Below are 24,454 nucleotides of genomic sequence, written 5' to 3'. Positions count from 1 at the left end.
CAAACCCATGGCCGCTTAGGTCAGGTCAGGACTAAGACCATGTGGTACGCGCTCTACCAGGTGCATCTGAGGCGCCCACTGGAATGATATTCTTACGTAGCACTGCCACTTTCCACTTGGTAATCACATTATCTCAGTATCGCTTTTATAATATGATGTCAGTGTACACAACATTAAAGGTGAGATATAGCTGTGATAACACAGCTACATATAATCTGCTTGTCAAAATATAATAAAGTCATAAAGAGGTGATATTCTGATATTAGAGCGTAGGCATTTTTATCCATGATTATCCCCTGATAGCATAGATAACAATGAAATAGTGATATAAGAGATGATTCATTCATTCATTCATTAACTCTACTTGAATCTATCTGTCCCTGCAGTGACATCACCTACAGCATCCTGTTTGAAGCAGTGACCACGCTGCTGGTATTCTTCTCCTATCAGCTCTTCCACAAAGACATCCTTCGAGATGGAATAATCTACCAGCACATCATGAAGGGGAGATGGTAGGAAAACACACAAGTGCATAGTCCACTGAGGACCACCACTGAAATAATATAATGCACCAAATGGTAACAGTAACTATTGAAACTACATGGCTCACTTACTCCCTACAACCCATCTTAACTCTAACCTTAACCCAAAAACCAAGTCTGTATGAAGATGGAAGTATAAGAAAGTTACTCTCCCATGCCCTAGTACCTGTGTTGTCCATTGTCTGTGGATGCAGGCCCGGATAATTTTAGATGCTCTGTGCTTCCAGACAATATCATCATGTTCCAAACAATGTCTTCATGTTTCATTCAATTGATACTAAAAGGAGAAAAAGAATCAAGTCTAGCCAACCAAGACATTTGTCTCCACTGCGACCTTGTAGTCTGTGAATCTGGGCGAGTCTGGTTTTTAAATGATAACAATAACTTAAAACTGCAAACGTAAAATGCAAAAGTAAAATGCGGTGATAAGATAACTTACTGAATGCTAATAAAAGGAGAAGCAAAGTGTTGCTAAACTTCTGATGCTGACCTGTACTTTGAGCCAGTTTGAACCCAATTTACCTTCACTGTTATCATGAATATGAATAAATGGAGATAAATGCTGTACCACTGAATGCATTTTGAAGTGTAGTAGTGCAGTTTAAAGAGGTGGGCAGACGGTGGAAGTAATTTTCTTGTAGGGCTCTCAGATCATAAGAGCCAAACGAGAGCACTTTGGATTAATTGCCACTGAGCTGAAGAAAGGCTTCCAAGTAGCTGATGTTGGCAAAACAGATTAGAAGTCTATCTAAAATGATTTTACCATTTGGTCTGTCAAGTAAGCAAAAAGCTGTATGTGAGTCCAAAAACAGTGATGTTTGATGTTGTTCACAACCAATTACAGCTTAGAGTGGACTGTGGGCTAAGGATCTTCTTGATAACAGTGTATTGAAACTTGTTTGGAGTTGGCTTTTTTTTAAATTCCATCCCTGCCTTTCCTTTTGCCTCTCCAGTTTGTGTTTAACCAGTCGACTGGTGAAGACCCTGCTCTATAACTTCATCAGGCAGGAGAAGTGTCCACCTCCAGCAACCCACATCTTTGAGCCGAAAGCAGAGGGGGGCCTGCTTTATGGCCTGGCATCAGGGGTGGCAAGTACGAGTACACAAATCCTCACACAAATTAAACACAATGAAACAACAACAATGACGCAAATTGAAAATACAGTTTTTTTTTTTTTTTTTTACAATCTCGATAATGATGATAATAATAATTTCGGCAATCATTTGTTTCAATTCTGAACATTTTACTCACTGACTTCATTGCTGAGCTCTTGGGGTGCAAGTAGACAGATCCCCAGCTTTTATTTGTGTTTTTAAAGGTATGTCAGTTTTCCACATTGAAGTGTCTAACAATAACTACTCCTACGTTTTACGTTTTGTTGGGTTGTGTACTTGCATTAAAAATGTATGTTTCTAGCTATTTTCAAACTTATAGAAATCTGTAATTTTAATGAAGGTAACTGGTTGTCTGTCAACTGCATCAGTTCCCCTTTGTTCATGTGTCAGTATTGTGAGTGTCTGCCAGAAGGGTCGAAATGTAAAATGTATATGTAAAATGTGTTTTTATTCAGCTATAAGCTGCATTTTTAGGATACATGTTTTAGATCTTGGTTGTTTTTAACTATATATTTTTATCGCATGAAAGATTTTAGTCTGGATCTTAAGTTATCCGAGAACCAAGCTGAGCAAACGTCAGGGTTATTACCGATTTTGATCACTTGTTCCGTTTGTTTTGGGGAGAAGGAGACCTGTTGATAATTCGGCTCCCACTAAAAACTTCTTGAACAATTGATACTGAAGGAATACTAGCTGGGAGAAGCTGATTGCAGTGATGGCAATGGTGGTGAAGACAACAACTCCCACGCTACTTCACAACGTCACCAAACCATCAAATTACATATTGTGCTTTTAAGCTGTCGTGTAAAAATTTTTCTCATAAATGATAGGATTGAGATCAGAATTACAAAAATAAGAGCCAGACTGTAAAAAAAGAATTGAGAGTGAGAGTTATTTTCCTTTTTCCTTGGAACCAAAGAGTGAGAAATATGTTTAAACTGAGAAATGAAAGTGTGAGCCATGCTGACAGCCAATGGCAGCGTAGATGAAAGTGATGAGTCAAGAAAGAACACAGTGTATGTGTGTATTAGACTGGCACTATGCTCTGTGTGTGTGTGTGAGAGTGTGTGAGTGTGTTGAATGCATGTTTGTTTGAGTGTGAGAATAGGGCTGGGTTTCCCCTGCAGATAAATGCTCTTTGTCGGTTGTTGGTGGCAGATTCCTATCAGTGAGCCATCAGCATTCAACCCAGCCTGTCTGTCTGTGGTCAGTGATCGGCCCGATGAGTTATGGTGCCCTGTCCTGTTCCGTAATCCCCTAGAGCCTGTCTGTCTGCAGCCGCCTCCCTTATACACACACACGCAGACCAACAAAGACACAAGCTCTCTTATACTCAGAGCTCAGAAACAACACTTGTTTTCTTTCTCTGTCTCGTGCACTCATTTGTGCACGGCCATTTGGGATTGACAGAGTACACAAACAAGTACATTTCACGGGTATGCACGGGTGTTGTTTTGTAGTAACAGTAAATATGAGGTGAATTTCTTGAGCTTTGCAGCATGAGCAAATATTAAGGTAGTTAAAGGGGAATTCCACCAGTTTTTCACATAAAGGTCAGTTTACCCGTCATGGTTAATACTACTCAGCCTGTAGAAACAATTGTTAAATGTCCTTGGTGGCGAAAGAGCAGCTTTGTCAAGTCTGAAAAATAATCCTCCTGATTTCATCAGGGTTATCTCAGCAGAGAGCCTTGCAGAAAAGCCAGTGTTACAAACTGGGCATTTAGCCGTCTCTGAAAATCTTAACAAAAAGGACGCAGCATTTTTGGAGCCTGATGCATACCAGGGAATAAAGGTCAGAATATCTCAACCAAGTTCAGCTTTAATTTTGAGCAGCCTATCTCTTGTGAGTCTCCCAACAAAATCACTGGAATACCACTTTAAAGGAGCATGTTTTAGCTCATTTACAACAAATCACTCCCAAATTATTATGCATCCATTGGTTTCCATCCATTTTCTCTTCAGTATGAAAATTAGTTCTGTGATACATGAAGTCTACCTTAACTGTTTTAAATTATTTTCAGGCCGTACAGAAATGGATGAAACCAATGGGTTCCCAGAGCTGTAGGAAAAATACACCATAAAATCTAAAGTCTTCTTCCGTTGAGAAATCAACAGCAAAAATGTACAATTTGTAGATCTGGAAACTAAACTTGCAAACTAACTCTCTGAAGTCTTTAAATCACACACAGTGCTCTGAATAGACAGGGTACTACTTTACATTCCTTCATTTTCGTTGAGAAATACCCGGTTCTCATGTTAGTAGCATTTAAAATCACTCATGTCTACACATTCACATTCACAGACGGGCTGGATTTTCCCCGGAACCAAACACCGGTTGTTGGCAAAGCAAAGCAGTGCTTGATTTCTGTCGCCATTTTAATGTCTGGGGAGATAGGATGTCTCTTCCTGTCTTGTTTTTACACACTCTGCTATCTGAGTCTGAGTGAGCATCTGCAGGGGGATTATCACCCAGACTGGCAACTCAGAACTTTGGACTTTGGACTCCTCTCCTCTCCTCTCCTCTCCTCTCCTCTCCCCACAAAATTGCCTCTAATGAAAATGTTTAACTCTCATGCACACAGTAATAGTTGAGCAGGCCTTCCTCTTACAGACACACATTTCCCATTCGCATAGGGAACTTCTATAACTTGGATATTAGTGGCGGCAGTTTGATTTTTGGGATATGTTTTTATCATGATTATAATAGTTGTTACAAAATCATTCTAAGTCTGGAATGTTCTCATATGTTGTATATGTTTATGTTAGAAGGGTTTTGGATTGGGTTTGGATAAAAGCGCTTTGAGAATGTATATTTAGATTTTTGTGAGATTATCAGAAGAGTGTTTATTTATTGTCTGTACAGCATGTTTCCCCATGTGCATTTTTGGATAATCATCACGAGTTTGGTGGACTTGTGTGTGTGTGTGTGTGTGCGCGCGTGCGTGCGTGCGTGTGTGTGTATCTGCGTGCTTGGCTAAGGCATTGGCCTGAAGCCCTGATGTCATATTTCATTCTGTTATGCAAGTAAATAAGTAAGTAGCACATTCTGTCTGTCTCTGTTCACTAGGCGTCCACATCTCTGTCTGAACTGAAGCGTATATTCTCAGCTGGAATCATTTCCCACCTCAGCTCCCTTCTCTATTGTGTCCACAAGCCTCTGAGGTCCTGACATGTTAAAGTGAATGTTAGAGGTGGCACAGCTGAAATGGAAAAGCAAATGTTTAAACTAGTACACAGAGATTTAATCTCTTTGCAGGGCATTGCTGACAATCCTGGTCTGTCTGGATTTTGTACCGACATTCACGTTCCCCAGAAGATGAATCTTACCATTGTCCTGGGCTACTTAGCAAATCTATGCTAATGCTAAACTTAGATGGTGAGCATGGTAAGCATTACTTGGTTAGCATTAGCATGTTAGCATTGTTATTGTGAGCATTTAGCTCAAAGCACTGTCTTTCCAGAGTCACAGAAGTGTTAGCATTGCTGTGGACTTTTATCTTGTTTTTTTTTACCCTTGATGGACTTTTTTCCCAGGTGTCATGTTTAAAATTAACCAGTAGAGAAAGGCAGTCTCTGCTTCTGTTATAAGAGAATTATGCTATATTAATGATTTTATGTGTTCTGGATGTCATTTTGAAGTAGGCCCAGTTAAACTTAGCCTATACTTAACATTTTAGTGACGTATAGTATAATCACAAAGGAATCAACCTTTGTGTTACAGAGTTTTTCTGTTTTCTGATAGTCATTGAATGTCTTGCTACATTTGGCAGCTGCATGGAGCGAATTACATTCCTCAAATATTGAGGGACACCATCTTAATTCAGACTGAAATTAAGAACTACTGCAGCATTGTTTAAGCAAAGTTGACCAATAATATTCCCGCAATCAGCAGTCTACTAACAGCGACGTATTTATGTACATCACTAGAGCTTGTGTGTGTTTGATAATACCCATGATGTGAATTCATATTTGCTAAGGGGTCAGGGTCTTGTGAAGTGCATGTCGAGGGGCAGATGTGGATTTAGAAGAGCCAGATTTTCAGCCTGTGTTATATTTTGGTTTGAATATAGAAATTGACTTAGTGCCAGCAGTAATGTCTGTGATGGTGGTGGTCATTATGTAAGACCAATGTAATTTGGACAACACAGCCTTCTATCCGAAAGCCAAGGCTTAGTTAGAAGTCAAAAGCTCATGTTCTGTTGCAGAAACTCTTAATTTGGGCTGTTTTTGTACCTGTTTGATCGATTTTCATAAACATCTGTTTGTGTGTGTATATATTTTAGGAAGACCTGTAGAGATTCGTAGGTCATGAAGCGTTTTCAGAGAAGAAAAGATCATCTTCACAGGCTGCTGATGTGGATACAGACTCGTACTCAAGTAAAGACTTTGTGGCTGCAGTTGTGTTGCTTGTCTCACAGTAGGATGCTTTCACTGCCCCCGAGTCCTGAAACCCAGATTCTGATTTCAGCGTGCCAGCCACTGTGTCCGTGTGTGACCTTCTCTTTTCCTCACTTTCCCCTTCCCTTTCCTCCTCTTCATGTCCTCCTCCTCTTTTTCCACTCGGCGGCCGGCCAGGGCCGGAGCAGCCTAAGCAGTGTAGCATTATTGGGTTTATGTGGTGGGCAGGCAGACAGGCAGAGGGAACTGAGCCAGACGGATAACAAACAGCACCCACTAAGGTAAAACAGAGCTCTGTGAATGTGTGTGTGAGAGAGAGAGTGTGTGCGTGTGTGTGTGTGCGTGTATACACGAGAGTGCAGGAAATGTGGCTGCCAGACCGGGCCCTCTGACACTGTTGGGCTAGTCACTGTGGTGCCAGTGATGAGATGTACAGGGCTCCGTCACAACTTGGCCCTCTCTCTCTCTCTCTAGATCTTGTTTTCTCTCACACTCACGTCTCTTTCTGGCCAATTGGAGGAAAGAAGAGTATCATGTTTGGAGCAAGAGAGACAGACTGACCAGTGCACATGATGTCATTTCTCTCTTGGGGTTTTCTTTTTATTGTGAAGGCAATTTGTTGATGCCCTTTCATTCAAATATAAACAAATTCCTTCTTGTCTTTACAGGAATTGTGTACACAGTTATACTTATACTGACGTTCAGCGTTGGAGTAACTTTTTACTAGTCATCAGTGAATTTAGAGGCGATCCAACATATAAATCATGGATGTTACTAAGATTTTAAACAGTCACAAGTTGATTAAAAGAAGCTCTAGGGCAGAGAACGGAGAAAAAGTACATGAAAAGCCTTTATTTTGTCATACATAATGGTTTTAAAAGTTTAACCACTCTTAATCTCACAGGATCTTCATCAGTCACAGGCTGTTCCTTTGTTCTGTCTTCTTCCTTTCCCATCGCTAAAGGGAGAAGACGATGGGATGTGACCTCCCATTTTCTCCTTGAGTTAATTTTCCTATAGAGTAGGAGGTCTTTGTACATGAAGCATGTCACCCCTCTAATGTTTTAAACTAATGTGTCCTTGTTCACTTGACTAAAATCTTTTCTGGTTCAGTAACCACATAAACAGATGATGCTAGTGCGTCGTAGTTGGGTGGATCAGTATGACTTTTATGACATTACTCTTACATGAAGGAGGGAACGTGTAAATGCAGCCAGAGAATTGTTCTGCTCCTCCAACTTTTGCCACTAGATGGCAACAAATCTACTTGGCTACTTCTCAAATTCAGTGGCTGGATCAGTGAGGACCTACAACACACTCACACTCCTCCTGCCTCCCACTAAAGCTTGTGTCCATGTATTCTGTGTGGCTAGACGTGGAGGAGCCAGAGGCTGTCATCTGTGTACCTTGGTGTTCATGCTTCTCGTGCTTCTCATGACGCCTGAGAGCACCAGCACTTCAGTTACTCCGCAGGAAATTCAGCTCTCTCTCCCTCTCATCCCCCAACAAGAAAAACGAAGTCCGCTCCAGTTGGCCAGTAGTTCCAGTTTCTCTTTGTTCTCTGGCGCCGTCTATGTTGTTTCAAATTTCAGGTGCTGCAAACGATCATGCACGACTCCATTGTGCATTTTGGCCCTGATTACATCAGTCTGACTGCACATTCTGTTTTGCATTCATTTCCCTATGAAGCGTAAATCAGTTTTAAGATTGAGGCGTTGCAAGATGTGAGAATACCTTTTAGTGCTTTCTATAAAAAGGTTGACATACAGAACCTCTCTGCTCTTCACTACTGGATTTAGCACACTACTGCAACTACACACTACTGGATTTTCCAAAGATTGCCCCTTTGTTGTACTGAAATGGAGAGCTGCAGGTGAAATCTCAGACCAGTCTTGAAACTATCTTTGCTGAAGTGTAACCTAGGGAACACCGGGACAGGTGTGTTAGAGGACGATTATTTTCCTCTAGCGAACTAAAAAATTGAATACAAATATAAATACAAAAGCTTAATATAACCAATTTATTGCTAGAAAAATGACCAAAATGAGAGAAATGACACGAACCCACCATCATCACAAATAAAAGTAATAAATAAATGATGCAAAGGAACAAAAGTGTAGTTGAGTGTATATTTTTATCTGTGTGGGTTGACCTGTCTGTCTTTCCGATCTCCAGGTGGGCTGTGGAGTGTCTTCACATTGGGTGGAGCTGGCAGCAAAGCAGGGATAGACCAAGAACACAACCCTTTACCTTTGTCTAATCAGAGCCTTCTGTTACTGCTGGTCCTTGCCAATCTGACAGATGGACCCGGCTGGCCCAACCCCTACCGCCAAGCTATTACTTGTTTCAGAAACACACAAGGTAGATACATTTACGGTCCACAGTTTTTCATATACTGTCTATGACGTGTACCTGAGGTTAATAAAGAAATGTAATAATAATCCTAATGATATTTACCTCTGCCCATGCAGACACTTCGTCGCTGCCCGTTGAGCAACCTCACACTTTCCAGATCAATTTCAACAGTCTATACACAGCGTTGTGCGAGCAGCAGCGCTCTGACCAGGCCACACTACTACTGTACACATTGCTTCACCAGAATGCCAACATGAGGACATACATGCTCTCCAGAACTGACATGGACAATCTGGTGAGTAGGATGGGACTGAAGACACTTTAATGTTGTTGTTACTTTACAGAGAGTTGTACACAGATCCATGCACATTCATTATTCCTATCTAAATCTGACTTTTTTGGGTCATTTTTTAGCAAGATGGATTCAAACAACTCTTTTAGAAATGTGTCAAAGTGTGCTCCTTAACAAAGCACATTATGCAGTTCTTCCTTACACACATGGATATGGCCAAGAAATCGTTTCATCTAGGGCCAGTGCTATGGCTCAGTAAATAGCGAGGATGTATGCAGTGGCAGCTGGTGCTATTCTGTCCATGTGGGACTGTGCCAGTTATTCCTTACAGCCGAATGAATGTACTGAGGTATTTAGTGAATGAAAATCAATCTGCAGCTCAGCATGTCAGATGGTATCACATACAGTATGAAATTGGTGGACAGTCACAAATGAGGCTCCTTCACACAGTGCAACCAAAAATAAGTTGGTATTATTGGATAGGAAGAGGAAATAGGAGTTAAAATAGAGTATACAGTGGGGTCCAGAAGTATGAGACCACTTTCCCATTCACTGGTATTTGTTAAGCCTTTGTAACCGGTTTAAAAAGAGATGTGAGGTCACAGCATCTAAACTAATTGCAACAGAAAACCACACATCCATGATAATAGCCAAACATGTGCAGACAATGACCTTAATTTACAGTCACATTTTGAAACTGCAGGTCTATTACATTTCTTTACTTTTGATATCAGCATGACCTTTCTGTGTAACTCTGTAGTTATGGCTGCTATGATAAAATGCCATCATTAGCACATCTAGCTTGAGCCTATTATATCTGTGTGTGTGTGGATGTGTGTGTGTGGGGATATGTGTGTGTGTGGGGATGTGTGTGGATGTGGGGGGGCTACTAATGAGTCTAGTCACTTTCTCTGCTGAACAATAAAGCACTGCTGCACAACAGCGTAATGAGCTAACACTCACTATGCTAGCTACTAACTGCTTTAACTCTGACAGTATGAAACTTTTTGCACTCTTTAGGTAGCCGATCACTTTTTTTCTCTTTTCTGCTCATTTCTATCTTTATAGTTTAGAAACCATCTATGATTGAATCCATGACTTTCAAAAGAAGTAAATAATGTCAATCTTGTCTTCTCAACTAACATGTGCAGTACTGCATTTTTGTCTCTTTTACTAGGTGCTATGTTAGCACCACTTAACATAGTAATGATAATAATTAGATTTTATACATTTTAATAAATGTTTTGATACATTTTTGATTGTGTTTACCTTATGATATGGCATCAGGTGCAAAAAGTGATGTTTACATTTTACATCCAATGTTCTATTTGTTTGTATTTGATTTTATATATATATATATATATATATATATATATAAAAAAACAGGTTTAGTCAATGTAATTTCTGAGAAATATGCTCAGCCCTTTGTCCTATTCTCTCCTCCTCTTCCTCTCAGGTGTTGCCCATCCTTGAGATCCTTTACCATGTAGAGGATAGAAATTCTCATCACGTCTACATGGCCCTCATTATTCTCCTCATTCTCACAGAGGATGATGCCTTCAATCGCTCCATCCATGAGGTGGTGGGTAGACTCGGTTAAACACACACAGGAATTACCACTGAAACCATCCACTCCCTGCACTTGCTGGGATAATCGTACATTTTTTCCTCATTCCCGTTTGTGACTCATTTCTGTGTCTCTCCCTCTTGTTTCAGGTATTGAAGAACATCTCATGGTACACAGAGAGGTCATTGACAGAGATCTCACTTGGCAGTCTGCTCATCCTGGTGGTCATCCGCACCATCCAGTTTAACATGACCCGTACAAGGGTAAGATGAACACATTCACACACACTCTCACACTTGCAAACATAACATGCAATGAGAAATCCATCAGCTGCAACCGCATGTACCGGTGCAAATAGCAATATATTACATCAAGGAGTAACATTCACCAACAGCATTTGTCATGATGGAACTGTAAAGATTGAAATAAACACAAAGTAGTTTGCAATTTAACAGTAACATCATTGTTGTGTGCATCCTCCTCAGGATAAATACCTCCATACCAACTGTCTGGCTGCACTTGCCAACATGTCAGCCCAATTTCGATGTCTGCACCAGTACGCTGCCCAGCGCATTATCAGGTGAGAATAGAACAAAGGATGATAAATTAACTGGTTGCCCCTCCTCTTCTATCCATTAATTTTCTATACAGCCTATTCCAGTTCCCATCTTAATTTATTATTATGGAGAAAATTAGAGTTAGCTTAAAATAAAAGGCAAGGTGTCAAATACTGGGGTTTGGCATTAAAATGTCTTATATTTGGTGGTTTTAATTAGCATTTGGATCTTGATTTTTATATTTTTGACAACCTCTTATATGGACGATTTATCATGATATCAATAAATATCGTGATATAATAAATTGAGAAACTGTTAATTGATAAGATAACCAGAAACTAATGTCTGTTTTTGGTTAATCCAGTGAATGAAATGCCTGACAAATGAAAATACTTCAATACATTAATGCAAAACATGTATAAAAGTCCAATATTACCACAAAACAGTCCCCGCATTGATTTTCAACATTTCCTGCAATGTTTTTAATTCACTCATAGATATAAAGGGAATAGCCACCACATTTTGAATGGCATGGCAAAACCTCTGACAGCAGAGGAATTGGCTCTCAGTATATATCGTCTACCAGCTCTTAACTGTGCTGAATATGCTTCTTTTCTGGCTGACAGTTTAAATAAAAGAAAACGAGTGTGCATTCAAGAGAGAGAACCTGGATGCTCAACCTCAAAAATCTATATCAGTTAAAGCAGAAAAAGGTACCACAGCATCAAAGCAGTCAGAGTTTCATGTTTCAGCCAGAGGCTCTTCCTCAGAGCATGAATGTGAATAAAGTCTGCCCAAACCACAGGAAATGTGATGACGATCTGACATTTTTGAAGTTTCATACACTGAAACCAACAGCATCGGTACTGTGTATCACACTTAGCTGGTGTCTGTTCAAACTTAATTGCAGCTTCGTGTAAGCTGTGGCCCTCAGAACAATTATCTGCACCAGATTTTAATAAAAGCATCTGTGTGAGACAGAGAAGCCAGTGGAGAGACAGAAATTGCCAAAACACAAGGAATGGAAAGTCTTAATTCACACACAAACATGCTCATTCATTTTAATGATTCTTGTTGAATCAGCAGAAAATATTTATCACTATAGTAACGTGACAGTGGCTGCAGCAGAAGAAATGACTAAGAAATGAAATATTGAGAGGGTGCAGTGCCTGTGTAGAAAAAAAACATTATGTAACATGAGAGAATTGAGGGAAACAGTTTGGCCTACAGGGAGACGGAAGACTTGAGAGGACAAGGTCCAAACCACACACACACACGTGCACACACACAGACATATCAAGTCATTCATGCCTGTTTGTTAACTCCAGGCACACGGGAAGGAATGTTTCCTTCCCCAAAGACATGCACACATTCACGTGCACTCCGGGATCCTCTTATCTCACCGCCTGTGTCCCTCTCCATATCTGTGACTCTCTGGTGTTTTGAGTCAGAGAGGAACTCTGTCTGTGAACGTGCACGTCTGTCCTGCAGTGATGTAGAGCAACTGACTCCATGTCTGATGATAATGATAATGATGATGACTATGATGGCCTGGGCTGGGCTAAACTGGTTGGCTGGCTGCTAGATAAAGGGAAACTTCCTGCCAGGAATTTCCACATCTCAGCCAGACACGGCTGAACTCTGCTCCTCAATTGACTCTATGAGAATCACGGCTGCTGCTGTTTATTTACAGGGAGCAGTGGGTGGATTCGCCCCAACTACTGCCCGCCATCTTTCCTTATTATTTTCTATTCATCCTTTCTCTCTATCTATATTGCCTTTTGGCCGCATTGTTCCTCCCTCTTTTGCATCTGCATCCATATCCAGTCTCCTTTGTCACCACACATGCTCACATGTCCCTTCATTCACTGATTACTTCGCCTGCAAACTCAACAGACAGAGTTTTATTCACAGAAGGGCTGCGACTAATGATTATTTTTATTACTAACGAATCTACCAATAACTTTCTCTATTAATAGTTTGGTCTATAAAATGTCTCTAAAAAATGCCAGTCACAAGTCCAAAACCCAAAAATATTCAGTTTGCTATCACAGCAGAAACTGTTCACATTTGGGAAGTTTAGACATGGGAATTTTTGCTTAAAAAACTGCTAGATTGCTAAATTTCTACTAGTGATCAAAATAGTTTCCTACTAATGTTTTATTATTTCTGTTCTAGTTCACAGTCAAATCACCGATCTGCTCACATTCACCTGTTTTAATGCACATTTTTAACTTGTGTGTAAAAGAATTCTTTAAAAAAGAGAAAATACCTGTACCGGCTTTTACCTGCTGCCGCTGACCATTACATGCTTGCGCTCCACCAGAAACCCCCCAAAAAATGTAAGAATAAGAAGAGCTGGCTCGATGCACATGGATGTTACTGGAATGTCACTGGTTTAATTTTCGTAACAAAAATACAAGTTTTGGCAGGCTGCAGCAAATAAATGTCCTGATGTATTGGTGCTACTGTTCGTTGATTAATTATGCAATCTCGTCATGTCTTCTTGAATATATTCCGATAAAGGTGATCGATGGAGTCATGTGCTAATCCTCATTTTACTTCTTCAATTCCAATTTTTCCTGCCAAATTCTCTTAAAACTTGAGCAGCATTTTAATGGAAACGCTTTTTTTTTTTTTTTTTTTTAAACAGAGATCACTTATTCAAGCCATAAAATGAATGTTCAGAATTCAAGTTATACCTACAAAATGTACGAATACACATTTTGGAGAACCAACGTGTGACCACAAACTGTGTGTCCAAATAAAAAAAAAATGTTAAAATTCTTTGTCCTGCTAGAGACAGAGCACCTTTACATCTTCAGTGTGTTGGGGTAGACTATGTCATTATCTCAGCCTTATTTTGGGATTAAGCCAGCAGTGTGGAAATCCTTCTGTGTCGCTGTGTCACTGCTTCCTGTCCGTGTCCATCACTGCCTCGGCATAAAGGAGGGATGTGATAGAGCAACTAGTCATGTTATCGTGGGCAAGGGTCCCAGATGGAACTGCCTTGGTGGTCTTTCGTTTGAAATAGAATAAACTTACTAGATAGTACAACAGGCCCTGTTAAGTAGATGTGGCTAATGGCTCCTTTGACATTGGGTCCATAGATAACAAGTAGACCTCCACATAGCTGCTCAGATACCTCCATTCAGCTATCATTTGGCCAATTAGCCTGGATAAAGAATGCTGATAGATTGTGTGTGTGAGTTTCCCAGTGTTGACAGATGGACAGGTGTTGCTCTAAGGGAGATCTGTTTATGCTGAGGTTCCCTAGCCCTTGACTGTCATTGAATTTAATTTATTTTGCAAATTTTTTGTAACTTGATTAACACACAAATTAAAGATTGAACACCCTTGGGTGGTGTAGAGAGAGTATTAAAAAGTTGTAATTAAAACAGAAGGTCACTAATGAACACTTTGTGATAAATAGGATGATCAAAAAAGAAAACAAATGTTGCCACTTTTTAGTCAACCAATATATAAGAACAGAGCAAAGCAAATCCTTGGAAAAATGTTTTTTTCTTTCATTTTTCTTGCATGAACACGCTTGTTGAGTGATTCAGCTGACTGTGATGTTAACACTGTGCCATTAATGTGTGAGCGCATTGACCCTTCCTATTGCTACTGCCTAAAGTCACCCAAGCAGACTATGTGACTGTTGATGTTTGTCTGTGTCCTGCCATCACATGCAATCATGCAATCCCATCTAGACAAGTGTACACACACAAACACATAGAATAAGGGTAAAGCAAGTCGGTTAACTGATGGGTCAAACGACAGACTGTCACCTCCAGTTGGGAGCAAACAAGTACATGTTCAAATGCTGGAAATTCTCAAAAAGTAACCAAAGCTGTGACCTGTTTGGGCAAATAAAAAGAAGGCTTAAAAAATATTGGTAAATTTAAGCATATTTTTAGTATTTTTAAACATAATTTCTAAAACAGTCTCCTGCCAGTTTCATGATTATTTTATTATTCCAAGATTCATTATTATTCATTATTTTAAAGGCCTCATTTAGAAAGCAAAACAGGCCGGTCTCTAATAATAATCAGTCTTAAATAGAGGCTTTACTCTTCAGTTAAGCTGAGTAAAGGCCACTGTTTGAGTATTTACAGCACATTAATTACAGGTCAACATGTGCAGTATGACGACTGTGTATTTGGGTTTTGGGTTATTTGGTTTTCATAGAAGTGTATCATTCATCTGTCATTGCTACTCTGACTCCTTTCACTCTCTCTGTGTCTCTTCTGCAGTTTATTTGCTTTGCTTTCCAAAAAGCACAACAAGGTTTTGGAGCAGGCAACACAGAGTCTGCGAGGCAGACAGGGAGACAACACAGCCTTGCCCGACTACGTGAGTAACACACACACACTCACTCTCTCGCTCTCTCTGTCTGCATTCAGTTTATTAGTGGTTGGCAAATTATGTCTGCTTGGGTAAGGAGCAGTAGTTGACATGGGCGTTTGTCATATTTTGGTGAGTGTGAGATTACATGAATTTGCACATGAAGTTGCATGAATTACAACTTTTATATAGTCGGGTTTAGTGATTTTAAAAAAATTTTTAATCTATATTTTTTCAATTAGTGATGTATCATTAGTAGCCATAGCCCAAAATATTTGTCTTAAAGAAATCATTAAATATTTTGAGAAATGCACTTATTTTCTTGCTGTGAGTTACACAAGAAGATTGACACCTCTTTCATGTCTGCCCATTAAATATGAAGCTACCGGTTAGTTTAGTTTATGTGTGGCAAGTTATTGCATCCCCCAAAGAAATAGTCTTGATAAATAATGCCCTGTAAGACCTTACATTTTCAACTTCAGTTTTTGTACAAATAAACAAGATATTACATGTTAATAAGTAGCATGAGCCATGCTACCTGTTTCCCCCAGCTATCAGCCTTTAAGCTAAGCTAAGCCGAGCTAACCAGCTGCTGGCTGAAGCTTTGTATTTAGCAAGCAGATATGACAGTTGTGTCAGTCTTCTCATATAACTCACAGCAAGAAGGCAAATAGTACACTTAATAAAATGTTGAATTGTCCATCATTGTCCAACATCTTAACGTAAACCTAATCCTAACTAAACAAGCCATAATAAAAAAATTCAACGAATTTATCAAAGCCGTCACAAGCAAAATGCTCTATTTGTATTGAATAGATCACTCAAAAAATTGATCATCAACATTATAATTAATATGAATTATGATAAATTTTCAGTTCATTAGCCGTGTATTCATAAGATGTTGTTTCTATGCTGTTTGATATTGCAAGGATACAAGAGTGAACAAGAAAATACTTTGAGGCATTTTTTTCCATTGTTGATTTTGAAATGTTTTGTCTGCTGTAAAATAAACAACTCCACATTTTGCTGGTGGGACCAGTTATATCAACCAGTTCAGGATTCATATGAGGATGTGGTGTATAATTTGATGTTGGAGAGCACCAAATTTAAGGCCTGTTGCTGCAGGCCATCTGTCAAGTGGCAGTCTGCAACTCTGTCTACACCAGTCCTTTGTCTTTTTCTCATTACTTTCCCAGTCCGTATCACGAACATTTCATTTGCATTGAAATAGTTTCCACTGGTGGACTAATATTTGATGAAACTGTTGAACGTTCATAAAACTGAATGTTAAAATCAGTCATTCAGAGTGGTACCAGATTAATATTGAAATTTCTCTGAAACATCAGTTTTAATCGGAAATTGAAATCTTAACAGCATCTCAGCAGTAACTAAGTGGTGGAGCCTAAACCAATAAATTAATGATGATATTGACCCAATGCAATTAACTATATGTAGATCTTAGTAACAGCCACACCTGACCAGTCAGTCCACTCTGTTAACTATTGACTATGTATAATTGTCTCTATTTGTGTTGAGGCACCTCTGCCCTCAGGTTTGTCTGTCTACATCTCAGTCTGGCTGTCTCATTAGATTTGCATGGTCCTAGATGGCTGTTTGTGTGTAAACATATTTGTGTGTGCGTGTGTGCATGTGTCTGGGGCTTGGAGATGTATTAGGAGGTCCCCACAGATGCCCCTAGGTGTTGGGGAAACGAGAGTGTATTTGAGTGCTCCTTCAACCATGCAGCGACTGTCTGATGAGGCCCTACAAACAGACATCTATGCACACACATAAACACACACATCCATAAAAACATATATAATGCAATTATCCAGCTTTATTTTGATGCGTCCAACCTTCAGGGCTTCTTTTAATGCTCTGTTTTATTTACACACACATGCATAAACGCAAACCGTATATATGACTGAAAATGGAAAAGAAAAACATAAAACAGAAAGAGAGATTACTTTGCCAAGATTAAATCTTCTCTGCTAAAGGTATCAGTTCTGCCAGCTGTAAGAGAGTGCATTCAGAGTGCATTTAATTGTAGTGACAAACATAATAAAACAAATACGTCATGAGAGGTCAAAGTGTAAGGTCGCCTACACAGCAGCACCCCCTCTTTTTTGTAAGACACTGAATGTGTTGCTCAAGGGCACAAGGCAGATTTCCAGTATGACTATTTTACATTGAGAGTTTTTTTTCCTAGAATAGTGTCTGACATCTAGTCTGGGTCATAGACTTTTAAGAGAGCTGGTCAACATTTTTGGTAGTTATCCTTGAGCTTAGACTATACTAAGTCAATGTGACATTGGTTCCCATGTCTACAAAGGTTCCTGTGTCTACTATCCAGCTAGGAGTCATATGTTAGCTTTATTTACCACCCCACCCCCCCACCCCCACCCCCAATATAAATTCACTTTAATTGTGTCTTGAACAGGACTTGAGCTTCAAGTACACTCACACAGAAGTGCACAATCAGCTTTTCCCATTTGTCTGGTAGTAAACGTCTTGTTCTTAGTTCTTGTTTTTGAGCGTCTGATAAGGCCTGTTGTGTTGTGCTGCTCAGAGAGCAGGGGACCTTCCAGCCAGGCCTCGATTGCCATGACATTTAGTACATGCATTCACATTCACTTCAGGATGAATTGTACTACGTGGTGATGACAGATTTGTTGTTTATTTACCAAATACCTGCAAAATGAATGACATTCCCATCAGCCTCAACTGCACTCTTTGCTGAGTGCTAATTAACAAATGTTAACATGCTTAACATGCTAAACTATGATGGTGAACCAGGTTAACATCTAACTAAAATATTAGCATGGTCATTGTGAGCATGTTCAGATGCAGAAATTTTGTTTTTTATTTGAATGGAAGTATGGCATTGAGAGAGGGTTTAAAATGTAGCCATGATTAGTAGGACTTCTACTAACAATTATTTTCATCATGAGTTAGTCTGCTGATTATTTTCCAAAATGTTAAAAAATAGTAAAAACTATTTCCACAGTTTCCCAGGGCCCGATGTGATACCTTCATATACATTGTTTTGTTCAACCAACACTCCACAAACCTAAAAATATAAAGTTTATTAAAATCAAATCGTGGTAGTAGAAGCTGGTAGTAGAGAGTGTTTGGTATTCTTGTTTTAGAAATGATTTAAATGATTGTTTAATTGCAAAAATAGCCCATTACGATCGTTTCTGCTCTAGTGATCAGATCATTTCATAAAAGGTGCGACTGAAACAACAGAACCGAGTTATCATGCTGCAGTGACTTTTACAGAAGACTGTCAGGTTTTGTCATAGATGGTAATACTGAATCTATTCGACTATGAGATGAGTGCTTAAATTGTCTTTGCATATAGACTAAAATTTTAAGCAAATATCTGCCTCATTTGTTCATATCAGTGGAGTAAGATTGTAGATGGAAAATAAACAGCTAGTTAAATATTTATTGCAGCAGCAAATGAGAAAGGAAGTTTACTCAGTACAGAAGTTAATAGTTTCAAACGTTATCTACAAGCTGAACATTAGCTGACTAGCCATTTATTTCTACCCACACGCGCCATCAGTATTAATCCTAAACTGAAATTTACATAAAACCTCATGCATAGCATTTCTTATCTGGCCGGTTATAATGACCTCACACACTGGCTAAGGTTTGTCATTGGTTTTAAAGATGTGACATCTATAAGAAGGACTGCTGTCTCATCGTTTCTTTGTTTCCTCTGGCCCTCCTCGCTTCCATCTGTAGTGAATGTGGCAGTGAACTTGGAAACAGCCTGTTCTGGTGTTATTCACAAACCCTCATCTTAACTTGGGAAGTGAAGAAGTTTAGGGAGCTATAGGGAGAGATAAAGAGGAGCCAAATGCCAGGGGAAAAAAGAAACAATAGAAAGAGGAGAAACAGGCAGGAGGAGAGGAGATGAAGGGGATTTGGAGAGAGGGTGGGTGTAAGCGTGTTTTTGTGACGGGCATCTGGAAACAATGTAATTTGGCTGAGTCTGGCTCTGGAGAGAGAACTAATGTTTGTTTAATGTGGGATTGTCCTGGACATGTAATTGCTCTCTTTACAAGGGAGAGACTGAGAGGAGGATATGAAAAACTGTCGTCCAATGCTCTAAGCTGTGGGTTAAAGCTGGGTCCATTCTGCTTATGTGCTAATGTCTCCCTCTTTCTTGCTTTATGTCTGCCTATTGGTCTCTGTCTCTCTCCCTCTCTCTCTCATATATATACCAACTCCCCAATCCCTGAATGTGTCTGTGCTGCTGTGTCTGGTTAGTGTCAGAGAAGAAAGACTGAAGGGTTAGGGCCCCTTGAGCCCCCAGGGGACTGCCAGAGGCTCCCAGTCTAAGCAGGGCAGCTCTCAGGGGGCCTCACAGTTGCTCTCTGCAGCCTCTGCACCTTTGATTGCAGATGGGTTTTTTTCCCCTTGCCCTTTGAGATATGTGCGCTGACATGCAGTATGTGCCCGTACACACTAACAAACATAAAAAGAGAGGAAGTTCGTGCAGTGTTGCATTGCTTTGCGTTGTGTGTCACTGTTTATGCTCCCATTCGGTGGTAGTGGTAATGTTACTTCTCTGCCTCTTCGTCTGTTTACTGTTGCACATTTCTGGGAAGAGACTACAAGTGTACACACACACACACACACACACACACACACACACACAGCCAGAAGCATGTTGGACCACCCTGTCTATGTGTTTATGTGCACTGGTTGAGTCACAATCTGTGATCTCTTTTTAATAGCCAGAGTAGACACATGCATTAACTTTGTAGCACCATTCCTCTTGTTTAGGGGAAAAGCACAGCCTGAGGATATATCAACAGATAATAAACATTATGCCTTCTGTTTATTATCTGGGCTTCCAGGAATTAACCACTTTGTTATTAGGCTACAGAATTGTTTTGTAAAATCCAGTTTTCCATTAATGCTACTATAGTTCATACATGACAAGAAATTGCTTTCTTGAAGTCTGTTTGATGTGTATGTAGGTAAAGACAAAATGTCAACATACAGCATTTATTTTTTTAATCATGTGGCTAACAAAATGCTGAAATAGATTATTTAGATTATTTGAAGTAGCCTGCATCAAATATTTTTATTCGCTTGGTTGCAGTTTTTCATTAGTTTGTGTATATTTTAAATTGTCAGTTGATGACTCATGCGTGCTAATTAATTCATGTAGTTTTCAAGGTCACATGTAGTGCTGAACCAAAAAATTGGTTTGGCCAGATATTACCTTATTGTAGATATATTGGCACTTATGTGCATGTTAATCATAATTTTAAAAATCTAAGGGATCCATATCACTATTTTTTGTTAATGTTATGTTATATGTATTATTATCATCCAATACATCGTCATCAGAATTTTTTTGAACTCTGAAACATCAATATCAGTTTCAGACAGGATATAGTCTGGGATGAGACTGATTTCTAATAATCATGTTTTCAACACCAGCGGTGTGAAAGTAATGAAAAGATACCTGGGTATCTTCCTGGAAAATGATGTGGGAAATATACTGATGTATCTCAAATAGTGTTGCTCGCTTCCAATCTCCTTTCCCATCCTTTTCTCCTGATCTTTCTCCCCTCTGCATATTTCATGTGAAATGACTTGAATAGGTCTGTGTTCAGTGTAGCCTCCACTTGGCTCAATCACAAACTGGAATCTCATGTATTTTCAACTTACACTTTTTATTATTATTACTTACGCTGACTTCTTCCATGTCCATTTCATTTAATTCCATGGTGCTGATGGAGACTCTGGGAAAACATCATGTGCCAGTATGTGCCCTTCATTCATGGTTTACCTGAAAAGTAGGAATTGATTGATTGAAGAATGAATTATCCTATCACATTTCATGCGGTTGTTTGATGTAGAGCCAGTCTCCCCACAAGACTGATGTATATTATCATACTGCTTTCCCCTGAAATCAGAGGTTACTCTGCACGTGAAGCTTCTGTCATTTCATGTGAAAATACCCAGAGGAGAGAGATGGAGAGAAAAACGAGGAAGTTAAAGGGCACCTATACATTTTACCTTTTATTTCATCCAATTTCAAACCTTTGATGTATTTGCCTACAGTGGAAGATTTTGGCTCATGGTCCACAGTCAAGCAGCGCAACATGAGGGTATTAACTAGCTTATTACAACAGGCACTTTTAAACTGATCTTGTCTGATTAGGGAGTGAGATGTCAAAAAAAAAATTATTATTATTACTCTTTTTATCATTATTATCATTTGCAAATTAGATAAACCTTGCAGTTTCTACGTTTGGTCAGACATCAGCCTAGCATGAAAAAATGCAGCTTCCACATCATTTGGATGGGAACGGACCATGGACGCAGTGGGGTGCCAGTGCAAGAGGCTCCAGTTGGTTTTTGATCCATCCAACTGTGAAATCTTTGTGGATGTGAGCGCTCCACATACTGTTTGGCTATGTTGACCGATCAAATATGCGCAAGAGAACATTGGTGGTAGATTATTTTGAAACATATTTATACTGTTTACCTCTCAAATGCCACAATGACTACATGGCAAGCGTGAGAACTTTCCAAAGTAGCAAAATACTTGCTTGTGGTTTTGGTGTCTAATAGACCTTCAAACTCAGTAATCCGCTGCTAAAACTGGACTTCCTGAATCACATTTTGTTGTCTCACTCACTCAGCACATCACTTTTAATGTAGCCCCTTGCTTTTTCTTTTTCATACATTGCTGTTATCAGTTTGATCTTCCACTAAGCTTTTGAAAGTAACATGCCTTTATAAATGCGTTTTAATAATCGAGTGGTTTCCACCTACACTAAATAAACCAAACTCAAAGTTTAAGTAGTTTTAAGTCTTTGGTGGGCTTTATAAAAGTTAACACTGAATAGAATGGTCTATAATGAGGTCAAGCTTTATAAATTATAACTTACCTCTTAGACTTATGCTACTTTTTATTTTGCTCATTATGGCATCATATCAGTCTCAACATAAGTCTGTCTCCTCGCCTTCTTCTCATTAAGGCGGTATCCTACTGTGAGCGCAGAGATGGGTTGCTCACTGACCTTGCTTTTTTATTCTCTCATCTCCCAAATTTTTTTTTCCTCACCTGCACAGTGAAGACGGTGTCAGGTCTAGTTGTTAGTTTACTTGTTATACCATCTCTCTATATATCTGTCAGCCTCTTATCCTCTCTACTCTGTCTCTTTCTGTGTTTATTCTCGGGCAGTAGGAGTGCCACCCCTGCAGGCAGCAGGTGCTCTGGGGTCCTAATGATTGTCTGCTTCCAAATGGTAATTGGGACAGCCCTGCTGTGCCCTGGTCTTTTCCTGATCGAGGCACAGCAAAACAGAGCACAGCTCACAGCAGATCAATTAGCACTGCCCACCTATCTGCCAGAGTGCTGTTGCAGCTGTTGGCGTCATCTTTTTTATCATTATCACTCACCGACATCACTGCTGTTTTGCCCCCTAGCCTCCTGCTGTTAGTGCTAGCCAGGTCTCAGAGAAGTAGAGTGCTTATTTAAACTGATAATAAAGTGTCTGTCTGCAAATATGCTGGACTTCCCCTCCACACAGACAGTGATGCAGTGATCGTCCAACACAGTCTTTCCTAAACAGATTCTGGACTCAGACTGGCAGACTGTGTTGATTTGTTGGTGCTATTGTTCTGGGGGGCAAACACTGTCTTTTGCCTCATTCTGTGTGTGTGCGTGTTTGTGTGTGTGTGTGTGTGTGTGTGTGCGCGTGCGCGTGCGCGTGCGCGTGCGCGTGCATGCGCGTGCGTGCGTGTGCGTGTGTGTGTGTGTGTGTACAACAAAGGATGTTTTGTGCATGTGTGAGGCTATGGGGTAATAAGAGGCTGACCTGGGCACAATGCTCTACAAAATGGTGTGATTATGACATGGCCGTGGTACCATAATGCAGGTCAGACAATGACCTATTTAAAAAACTCCCAAAAGACAGGGCAGGCTGCTGCTACTCAGCCAGTCTGACCCTCTCTCTGTCTGTTAGCATGCCGTTTTTTCTTCTCCTCATGCTTTTCTTTTTCTGTCTTTCTTATTCCCTCTTTTTAAATTACTGCCTTTCTTTGGTACATTTCACAAGAAACTGCTCCTCAATATTTATCTTCTCACTGTCTTCTGTTGTTTTGTTTTTTTTGCCCATGATGACATGTTTAGGTGTGGCTTTCGTCTCTCTCTATTTGTCTCTTTGTGTATCTGTCTGTGTTTATCTCCATGCCCTTGTCTTAATAGGTCTGGTTTGTCTGCCCTGCAACAGCCTGCAGTGAGCAGCGGGGCCAGCCAGGGAATCACTAAGCTATTGGTTTAATGATGCCAGCTCCTACTTTACAGGGATTTACATGTCTGTGTCTCTAAACACCCTGTCCACACACACAAACCCTTGCATAAAAACATGCTTGGGTATGATAGGACGGCTAGACATACACACACAAACACACACACAGATAGTGCAGTGTCCTTCCCAGTCACGGATCGCATCTGCAAACTCTATAATTTTCCTTGTCAGACCGATACCAAAGGTCAAACATACCTGCAGACATAACACATTTGTGCCCAGCATGCTGAAGAATTAGGAGCAGAATCAGACAGATGGAAAAGCTTACAAACACACACACTGGTATATACACACTCACAGCCTTCCCGCATGGTTTGAGTAAATGGTGAAACAAGTAAAATGGGGCAGGATCATTGAGACTAATGATACAGCTCATGTCTGAGGCCTATGTTTTCTTGGGTGGAGAGAGGACATTAAACAGCGGCATGAGTGGTTGTGACTAAATGACAATGCAGGAGGCTGGAAAATAGCACATGACTGGAGTAGAAGGAGCAGAAAAGCAGAGAGGAGGGGAGGAAACAATGAGGAAGGGGAGAGAGAGAGAGAGAAAAAAAGAAAGGCAATAATGGTTTCATGCAGTCATACAAACACATGTCAGGTGTTTTCTTGTTGTCTAGTGGATACATTTTTGGGGGAAAAAACAAGTGTAAAGAACAGAGTGGGGAAGTGGAAGAAGAGGAGGAGCCAAGATATTTAAATCCTGTCTGGGTTTCAAGTAGACCATGGACCTCTTAATCTTATCCACTTGACAAACATACACACAGGGCCAGGCAGACGTCTAGCTAGCCTATTTTCATGTGACCTGAATTCCCCAGTGTGGCATTTTTTTTCCTGCCAGGCTAATCTCATTAAGCTGGGTGCAGAGCTAGAGAACAAACACACTAGGCATCCCTCACTCCTACTCTGCCTTCCTCTCCTTCTTTTGTC

The 24,454-nt window shown here is 40.0% G+C and overlaps 1 protein-coding gene across 5 annotated transcripts in view; it reads left to right on the top strand.

Annotated features, from left to right (window-relative positions):
• Positions 1-24,454, top strand: part of dym (dymeclin) — a 55,728-nt gene that overhangs the window by 10,577 nt on the left and 20,697 nt on the right. For all 5 annotated transcript variants that reach the window (XM_022762827.1, XM_022762823.1, XM_022762825.1 and 2 more), the window contains 8 exons: positions 387-512; positions 1,496-1,635; positions 8,234-8,419; positions 8,530-8,708; positions 10,162-10,287; positions 10,422-10,535; positions 10,758-10,852; positions 15,086-15,185. In XM_022762827.1, coding sequence (XP_022618548.1) covers positions 387-512; positions 1,496-1,635; positions 8,234-8,419; positions 8,530-8,708; positions 10,162-10,287; positions 10,422-10,535; positions 10,758-10,852; positions 15,086-15,185 — 1,066 coding nt within the window. The remainder of the gene's footprint in view (positions 1-386; positions 513-1,495; positions 1,636-8,233; positions 8,420-8,529; positions 8,709-10,161; positions 10,288-10,421; positions 10,536-10,757; positions 10,853-15,085; positions 15,186-24,454) is intronic.

The sequence above is a fragment of the Seriola dumerili genome, unplaced genomic scaffold (genome assembly GCF_002260705.1).
Source record: "Seriola dumerili isolate Sdu_G_001 unplaced genomic scaffold, Sdu_1.0 BDQW01000450.1, whole genome shotgun sequence".
Taxonomy (NCBI): domain Eukaryota; kingdom Metazoa; phylum Chordata; class Actinopteri; order Carangiformes; family Carangidae; genus Seriola; species Seriola dumerili.
This window is presented reverse-complemented; position numbering and strand designations above follow the sequence as displayed.